Source organism: Gregarina niphandrodes (assembly GCF_000223845.1).
Source record: "Gregarina niphandrodes unplaced genomic scaffold scaffold00003, whole genome shotgun sequence".
Taxonomy (NCBI): Eukaryota; Apicomplexa; class Conoidasida; order Eugregarinorida; family Gregarinidae; genus Gregarina; species Gregarina niphandrodes.
Window position 1 is genome coordinate 339,733 of NW_011646045.1, and position 8,771 is coordinate 348,503.

The window sequence follows — 8,771 nt, forward strand, 5'->3', positions numbered from 1 at the left end:
CGGGTGACCCCCCTTTCTCCCGGTGCTCTCACTCCCCCCTTACCACCCCAAACGGATGTTCGGTAGGTTTGTATAGAGTGAGATGCCACGCGTACTCCAAGCCCGTGGACGGGTTAGGAGTTGAGGTGGCGGCGGCGACCCCGCTACGGTTGTGGCAGACGCGCGGGGCGGATGAAGGAGGTATGATCAACGAGGCGGAGCGGGCGTACTACAGCCGGCCTTTTCCGATTCAGTATTGTGACGAAGAAGTGGACCTGAATGAGGGTGTAGTTTTTGCGACTGAGATCGACCTGCTAAATACGGCGGGTGGCGGTCTGGTCGGTGGCGGTCTGGCGGGTGGCGGTCTGGCGGCCGGTAAGGTGGGTAGCCACCATGGTCAGGTGGGTGGCCACCATGGTCCGGCGGGTAGCCAGACGGGTAGCCACGGTGGTATGGGTCCGAATGGAAAGGAGGACGTGCTGGGTGCTGGCGAGAGTTGCGTCTATTTGGATTTTGCTCTCCTCTTTGCGGAGAGCAAGCACCCGAGTGGGTCTGAGGAGTTCGTGGAGGCGGCGTTCCAGACGCTGAAGGTAGTAAACCCGCACCTCGGGACGGCAACAGGATACCGGCTGACATTCGACTCTTTCCACTCGTCGGTCACGACCATCTCGGTCATTACATGTCTCGCAGACATCAAACGTGCGACCGCACGGCGCGACCTGAGCCTTACCGCACCCGTTCTGCCGGTCAAGGCCTTTCTGCCCAAAGCGCCGCCCTCGCTTAAGTACATTGGTCAGGCGGCAGTTGGCAGCCATAACGGAGTCCAGGGTGGCGGTAACCATGCGGGACCTGGGGGCGCTGGCCCTCCTGGCGCAAGTGTGGAGAAGAAGTTGAATGCGGTCTACGACTCGGAACGGAACGTGGCATTGGCGCTGGATGCGGACGCGCCCGTCTACGGTTCCCAAGAACGGCGCGTGGTCGAGACGGAAGGCTACCGGCTACCCAAAGCCGGTTCCTGGCACGAACCAAGTTTCCACGACTACCTTTGTCTCTTTGGCGCTGGCTCCTCGGAACCACTCCCCGTGGATGTGGGCCAGGTCCTGCGAGACCGCGCAGACGCAGCAGACAAACACTTCCAGACTTTGCTCCTGCGTAGTTACTTCGTCCTCGCGGCACTTACACACACTCTCCTTAGCCGCTGTCTTGTCCCTGCCGACGCCGCACACTACTCCTGGCTCACCGGCCTCTCACCTCTCCACCTCCCCGGCGGCCTCACTGTCTACTGCGGCCCCGACGGCCTCCCTGACCCCAAAGAACCTTTCAAGTGCCCCACCGATGCCCTTGCTGACACTTCGGCACACACTCTCTCAACCCACGGTGTCTCCCTCGGCGACCGCTCCGCCGGCACCCGCTCCGCCGGCGCCCGCTCCGCTGGAGGCCGGTCTGCCGGCGGACGGGAAGGAACTGGAGGTAGCAGCCGGCGCGGTGGGCTCGACCGCGCCCTGGAGAACCAACGGACAGCCAACTTGCGGAATGACTACGCGAGAAATTCGGGCATCACGGACAGCATTCATGTCACGGTTGAGAACCGGCACCTCCCGTTCGACTTTGAGAACAAGGCCCGCTCCTGCCACAGGTACTGCTCTCTCAGCAGAGACCAGCGGTCGCCGTCACCGAGTAGGCCCCCTTCCCAGAGCAAGCCACCTTCCTCGCGACGACGACCGTCTGAAAGCCGACTCACGCACCTGGCAGACCCTTTGCTGGGTCCTCGTCCTCCTTCGGCGACTGGGCACCAATTAGCTGGCGGGGGGCGTGCCGGGAATGGCCGCATTGCGATTGAGCAACCGCTTGAACGCATGATTGATGGACGCATGATTGACGGACGCATAGTTGACGGACGGGTGACTGAGGAGCAGTATGGTCGGAGTGTGGGTCGGAATGCGGCTGGAGTTCGCGGGGGGGCCCGAGAGTCGTCGGTGAATAGTCGTGCTCGAACGACGGCGTCTGCGACCCCAGGTATGAAGGGCGACTGGTTGAATGGAAGTGTGACATTGTGTCTACCGTACAGTCCGTTGAGCGGGCGGGCGCGTATCCGCGAGGCCCACCGAACATTGACGGTGGACCTGGAGGCAGCTTTAATCGACAACGTGAATTTAATGTGGGCACAGGTGGCGGAGCGTTGGCACAAGTTATGCATGCTCATGTGTTTAGCCCAGCGGCAAGCCTGTTTCTATTTCGAACTCCTACAGGCCGTCAAGGAACAAGAAGTACTCAGTCGTGTGTTCCGGCGAGAAGTGATTGAGAAGGGTTTCCGACACGTAGAACCCGACCCCGCCGCTTTCCACACTTCAATTTCCGACCAGTACCGCCTATGCTGCGAATGGTCGGCCTCCGCCGTTGAGGACTGCCACGACCCACTGAATGCCAAGACGGCACCACTCATTTTTGAAGAGGTCTATTTGGCCGCAGGAAGCCGGACTTCGCCGCCATTGGGGGGAGGACCAATTTCTTCTAGCGGACCTGTGTTGGGACCGTCCGTTGGGCTCGGAGGCCCGTCCTTGGGGGGTCCGTCATCGTTCACGGGGCCGTCTTTAAGTGGTCCCGTGGGAGTGGTGACATCACCGTCGTCACGGTGCCACCCGGATTTATGTGCGGACACGCCGGGAGACTGGCTGGACGAGGCGGTGCCGTTTGAGCAGGTGACGTCTCCGCAGTTACCTATGTCACCACTGACCCACTTGGACCCCAAGACGTACGAGGGGCTACATTTGATCATCTTAGTCCACGGGTTCAAGGGGAATTCGTTCGACTTACGCATTTTCAAGAATAGTTTGCAGCAACTGTACCCGGAACACGTGTACTTGCTCAGTGCCGTGAACGAGAACAGGACGGACGACGACATCGAGGAACAGGCAGAGCGACTGTCACAAGAGGTGTATAAGTACGTAACCGACCTGTGTTCCTGGGCCAACATCGGTCGGGTCAGCTTCATTGCGCATTCGCTGGGCGGGTTGATTGTGCGCGCGGCCATTCCCCGTCTTTGCAAAATACCCGATCTAAACTCGGGCGACGGCACAAGCGTCAAGGACAAGCTCCATCTGTATATGTCTTTATCGAGTCCTCATCTGGGGTACACGGCAGCACGTAATAAACTTGTAGACGCCGGACTGTGGGTCTTGAAGAAATTCAAACGCTCTGTTTCCCTGGCACAGATCTGCGCCAACGACCACAAGGATTATAAACAGACGTTCCTCTACCGTCTCAGCAAAAACGGCGCTTTGCGATTCTTCGATCACGTCATCCTGGTATCCTCTCCGCAGGACAACTATGTTCCCTACGAGTCGGCCCGCGTCGAGTTCAGCCAACGAGTCATGAAAGACCCCATCTGGTGCACCATTCACCACGACCTAGTCACCAACATCATGGCCGACATCACCCACAACCCACAAGCCGAGGAAACCAACCGATTCCTCCGTATCGATGTCTGCTTCCGGATCGCCCAGAAAAATCTAGACTCCATTATTGGAAGGACAGCCCACATCAACTTCCTCTCCTGCGAACAACTCGCCTACATGCTCACGTCCAAATACGCAAGCATGCTCTCCTGACCGCAGTGCTCTTCTTACCTCCATGTGCTCCTTGCTAACCTGGTGCAGAAACCCGTGCTGTTATAGGCCAAACGTCTCATCCAGACGCGCCTCCTACCCGGTGCTTCGCATTCGATGTTCCCATCCTGACGCCTGTGTTGACGCCGACGCGCTGAGCAGACGGAGCGTCTGGAGACGGAGCGTCTGGAGACGGAGCGTCTGGAGACGGAGCGCCAGCGCCGTCGTGCGTTTGTGGCAGAACCGCTCAGGGTACTAGATAGATGAAGTCGCCTGCGGCAAGACTTCCTTCAGGCTTTACGTTACCGATTGTTGGTGGACTCCCGGCTGGAGTGGACTCCCGACTAGAGTGGACTCCGGTTAAAGTGTACTCCGGTCAAAGTGTACTTTCGGTTTAAAGTGGGCTACCGGTCGAAAGTGGGTCCTTGGACTCCAGTGAAGAGCACTCCAGAACCATAACTCTAAAGCACGCTGGTAGCGGGAATCAGGACCATAACTCTAAAGCACGCTGGTAGCGGGAATCAGGAGGTACGTACTGCATACACGGTGGTTGACGGCTCCAGTGGCAGCGTAGACGCCGACCGAGGCAGGATTCATTCCCGACAGCAGCCAGTACACGTTTTACTGTCACAGAGAAGATGTTGCTAAACGCTGCTACTAATGAAGGTGGCGAAATTGGAGGCGGCCATGATTTAAGGTTTACGTGGCGGCTTTCTAGTTTCGTTCTGGTAGCAGGATGAGGCAAGATTTTTTAGAGGTTCCTCGCTATCCGTGATCGAGACCACGAGCAGGGATTACGAGGGGGATGGCGCAGTCGTGAACACGGCTACAAATGTAAGGCCTTACAATTCGCCCGTGGCTCAGTCGCCGATTGAGTTGCCGCGGGCTTAGTTACTGATATTCTTCGGGTGGTTGGAAAGTCTCCGAAGGTTGGAGACTGAGGGGGAAAACGAGCCCAGAGAGGCTCGATCCACGTATTTATCAAGAATACCCGCACATGGGTGAATTTTTTGGGAATGCTTCTTCTTATATTCGCTTCTGCGTTTGCAATGAACCTCAATGATCGTCTGGCGCAAATCGCACAGCTGGCTTCCGAGTTTAACAACAACCTACCAGCCGATACTGGGGTCACCGAGCACGGGTCGATGGTCACCGCAGTGGGTGTTACGAAAGCAGATCTAATGTCGTCTGTCGACAACTATGTTGACAATCCTCTTTACAATCATACCACCGCCAACTACTCTGCCGATCAGGATTCCGGCAAGTACTCTTCTTCCAGAAATCAAATTAAGCCTTCTACACACATCCCGGCGACTCCGGGATCTGTGCCACAGGCTAGACCGGAAAAAGTTGCGGCCCTCCCGGACCGCGGTGCCTCTACGACCAACCGAAAAACAGCGCTCTCTGCCGGACCGCTCCCTGCCGCACCGCTCTCTGCTGCACCGCTCTCTGCTGCAGCCTTGATCCCTCAAGAACTAAGTAACGAAACGGCGGATATGAACATGCCCGATCACGAGATTTCGGACAATGAGATTTCAACCAGGGATGAGTCTGACTCCGAACAGGTAGCCAGAATTGAAGTGGTGACCACCGAGATGCCCCCGATAGACTTCGCGTCCGTCGAAAAACTGCTTCAACAACTCGCCCCGGCCGAACCCCCTTCGCAACTGGACCTGGCCATGAAACGTTTAGAACAAGACATAATCCTAATCCAGGAAACCGTCCACCGCAATGCGACCGTGGCTCAATCATCCGGCCTCGACCAGTTCGTTGCCGATCAAGCGGTGAAGCTAGGACTCAACGCCACTGAAGTGGAAAATATTATCCGGAAGGTATTCCTGCGACTCGCGGAAGCCGACTGACTGAGCAGCCCGCGACAGGTGTCTCTTTGACAGGGAAATGGATGATCCAGATCACAGAAAAAACGGGAACTTTTTTGCGCGCATTGACACGTCTACCTTGAACTTATAGCGATCTTGATCTTCGCCAAACACGCCCCCTCAGCCATGGGGCCCAGGATGTATATACTGGCTCCAGAACGTTCAGGTCATGTCTCCTTATCGGCCGGGCACGCTTTGTCTCCATATATATACTCGGTCGTTACTCGAGCAACATACAAATCATCGCAGTTGGTCCATCGAATTTTCATGTAAGCGAAAGACTTCACCCTGTGTGGTTGAAAGCTCGCGATCAGGCCGCTGCCGGTAATTCGCACGGAAACCAAATCCGGTAAAATCTTGTCCGCTGACGGCTCAAAGGATAGTCTGTCCGCCACATAAAATTCAGCTTCAGTGAGGTTGCACTTTTGTCCCACCATGCGCGTCTCTAACTGCACTGAATCTAACCAGTAATCAGGCGCCAATCGCTTCGCGGCAAACACGATCTCCGCCGTGGTTGATCCTTCAGGTGATCCTTCGCCTGAGTCGTTTGGTGATACAACAAAGTTATCTTCCAGCGCTTCAACACCGAATAATCCATACACATGACAGGCCCCGAACACGAAGGTAGAGCACGACCAGGTATCCACGCACTCTACCACCTTGTTCACGTAACGTTCCCCGAAGCACGTAGCGCACCGATACGGGATGGTAACGGTTCCACTATATTCATGAGGGACCATCGCCACAGCCACAGCCGCAACCGCTAGGAATCCTCCAACTAATACCATAGTGTGGTCAAAAAAGACTCTGGCTATGCATGTAATATAATATCAATATTGACAGAAGGATTGCCGCCAACAAAACCCAGCACCATGAAACATTGGTCTTTGTGCTGACCGGCGTGACTGGCGTGGACGCCGCCAGAAACGACGGCACATCACCATGAATATAAGACCGCGCATTCTCGTCTCCCCTAAAGAGTGAAAACCAATATACTTGGCAGTCATGCCGGACAGAACATGGCGCGTGAAGGACTTACTGGCATGCTTGGAAGGCGGCAGCAGGGTCGGAGGTGGCGGCTAAGTGTATTTCCGTTTCGTTAAACAGCTTCAGCACTCCTTGCGCAGTCCGCGGGTAGAGAAAAGCGCAAAACCCAAGCCAATAACGACCGCTTATGTCTTCAACAAGTTTTCCAGCATTCAAGAGAGCAGCCAAGCAGTTCGGGGGGTCGGAGCAATAAGCTCTGTAAACCCAGAACTTGTTTCTTGCTCGTCTCTCTGTCTTTCCATTCAACATTAATTTTCCCGCGCGGTCAGCACACACGTGTGCTCAATGTTGTGAAGCGCGCTTGTCTTGTTAAATAACTAACTAACGAGATTTCCTTGTGGTCAAAAGCTACTATGTTGAACAGCTTCAAATGTCTCCCATCCGTCGGGTCTTCCTCCAGTGGGTCGTCCCTAATGGATTTGCAGTTTGTTAAGACCATTTCACGGTTGGCTTACTTGAGTCTTCCTTATAGTGGGCACTCCCCGATGGTCCTTTGGAGTCGAGGATATAAGGTTGCCATTGGTGGATCTTACTCTTCTTAGGTTACCGGATACCGCTGTTGGAGCAGCAGCAGTGGCAACACATTGTCGAGAGACAGCGCCAGGGACAGCACATTGTCGTGACGTAGCGTCAGCCTTGTCGTATTCACATTTCCTCCGTCTCAAGTCGCTCTTAGTCGCTAACCAAAGATCCCTTCGTGCTCCCCCAGCCGCGTCGCGTTCTCTCGTTCGGGCATTGAACCAACCGCCCGACAAAGCCCCCTCCCTCTCCCTTGGTCCCCGCCTTACCAGATATTGCCGACAATGTTTCTACGCCGCCTAGAATCTCTTCGACATCATCCATCCTCCCTTTTTCTTTGAGCTGTATGTTTTGGATGTGCAGCAGCATGCTAGATACCTGGTCATCTCTCTCTCTCTTACAGGAGTCGTACTCATTCTACCAAGCAGCACAATTGACGAATGTGAGTGGCCTGCGCTCTTCGAGCAGTTCACGCCCCGCATGTGAGGAATCCTACGGATAACAATTGCAGTTCTTCTTTGAGGGTCTGCACATCGTACTTCGCTACGTCTATGGATTCAAGCAGATCCGCCTTTTTAACCGACAGATTCTCTGCTTCTTTATCGAGTTTGCTGGAAACGCTGGCCAAATCCTGAAGCAATACATACACTATGGACACGCGTGTGCAGGCAACCTACTGCATTGTCACCAACGAATTTTTTAACTTCCTGCTTCAGTTTATTGAGGTCTGCAGCGTAAGCTGCTTTTCGAAGGGTCAAATAGTTAATTTCGCATTTTTCATTCTCCGTTTTCACCAGGAGCTCAGTGTAAATATTACGGAATCTGTCCACTTGCTCCCTAAAGCGATTATTCAATCAGTGCAATCCCACCAAGAACACACATCCCTCGCAGGGAACCTACTTGGCGATGAAGCATTCCTGAATCAAAGCCTCCTTCTTGATTACTAGCTTCGTCAATTCGGTCTGTAGCTTTGCGGCTGCCTCTCTGTAGTCCTTAACCAACGAAGCGTATAACCTGGAAAAAAATGAAATTGGAAACAGTCCTGGTTCCTACAAAAGTTCTTTCCTGGATGTCCCGATTCCCATTTCCATCTTCTGCTGCAAGTTAGATTCTTCTTGCAGCATTCTCATCTCCATCACGTGCAATCGAGATTCCAGGGAGTTACTAAGTCCAACGCTGGAGCTAGGCGCGTATCTAAACATATTCACGATTGATATCATTACCATGAAGCCGTGATCTCCCGTGGATAGACCCAGTGGATAGACCCCCGTAACTGGTGCCCCCTGACCGCCCCTTCCCGTTCCCACGAGCATTTTCTCACACGTCCAGTTGATCCTGGTAAGCTTTGCAAAGTGCGGTGAATTCCGACCTATCCAATTCGGTACCAAACCTAAACAGATCAGGAATTACTTGACAGCAACAGGCCGGGAGGTCGGAGGAATCTTCCTTGTTCACGTACCGGTAGAGCTTAGGCAGATCCGGATAGTCGAAAAATCTCTTTGCAATTTCCGCAGGGACCTTTCCAGTTGATTGCTCTGGCGCGAGCGCGTAAAACCAAGTTTCCCAAACACGTTCCATGTTGGCATTGTAGATGCGAAAGAGGTTCGAGGATTTAGGCACTGCACAGCCGAGTTCATTATAGACAGGTAGGTTCGACAGACAATCGATCGGGCTATCGGTCGGTCGGCTGTCGAGTGCGTCTCGAATGGAATGGAGTGGTGATTTGGTAGTAAGTCACCCG

At 54.4% G+C, this 8,771-nt stretch overlaps 4 protein-coding genes across 4 annotated transcripts; 2 read left to right on the forward strand and 2 right to left on the reverse strand.

The window, feature by feature from the left end:
• Positions 1–182: 182 nt before the first annotated feature.
• On the forward strand, positions 183–3,587 carry GNI_022780 (putative serine esterase; the record flags this gene model as incomplete). The annotated part of the gene is made up of 1 exon (XM_011136033.1): positions 183–3,587. One exon carries the CDS (start codon positions 183–185, stop codon positions 3,585–3,587), a length of 3,405 nt encoding a protein of 1,134 aa, XP_011134335.1.
• Positions 3,588–4,600: 1,013 nt separating this feature from the next.
• GNI_022790 (hypothetical protein) lies at positions 4,601–5,446 on the forward strand (the record flags this gene model as incomplete). The annotated part of the gene is made up of 1 exon (XM_011136034.1): positions 4,601–5,446. One exon carries the CDS (start codon positions 4,601–4,603, stop codon positions 5,444–5,446), a length of 846 nt encoding a protein of 281 aa, XP_011134336.1.
• A 185-nt stretch (positions 5,447–5,631) lies between these two features.
• GNI_022800 (hypothetical protein) lies at positions 5,632–6,252 on the reverse strand (the record flags this gene model as incomplete). Its single annotated transcript, XM_011136035.1, has 1 exon — positions 5,632–6,252. The coding sequence occupies one exon, from the start codon at positions 6,250–6,252 to the stop codon at positions 5,632–5,634; it is 621 nt and encodes a 206-aa protein (XP_011134337.1).
• A 931-nt stretch (positions 6,253–7,183) lies between these two features.
• On the reverse strand, positions 7,184–8,232 carry GNI_022810 (hypothetical protein; the record flags this gene model as incomplete). Its single annotated transcript, XM_011136036.1, has 5 exons — positions 7,184–7,447; positions 7,527–7,661; positions 7,708–7,867; positions 7,931–8,044; positions 8,084–8,232. 5 exons carry the CDS (start codon positions 8,230–8,232, stop codon positions 7,184–7,186), a joined length of 822 nt encoding a protein of 273 aa, XP_011134338.1.
• Positions 8,233–8,771: the final 539 nt, after the last annotated feature.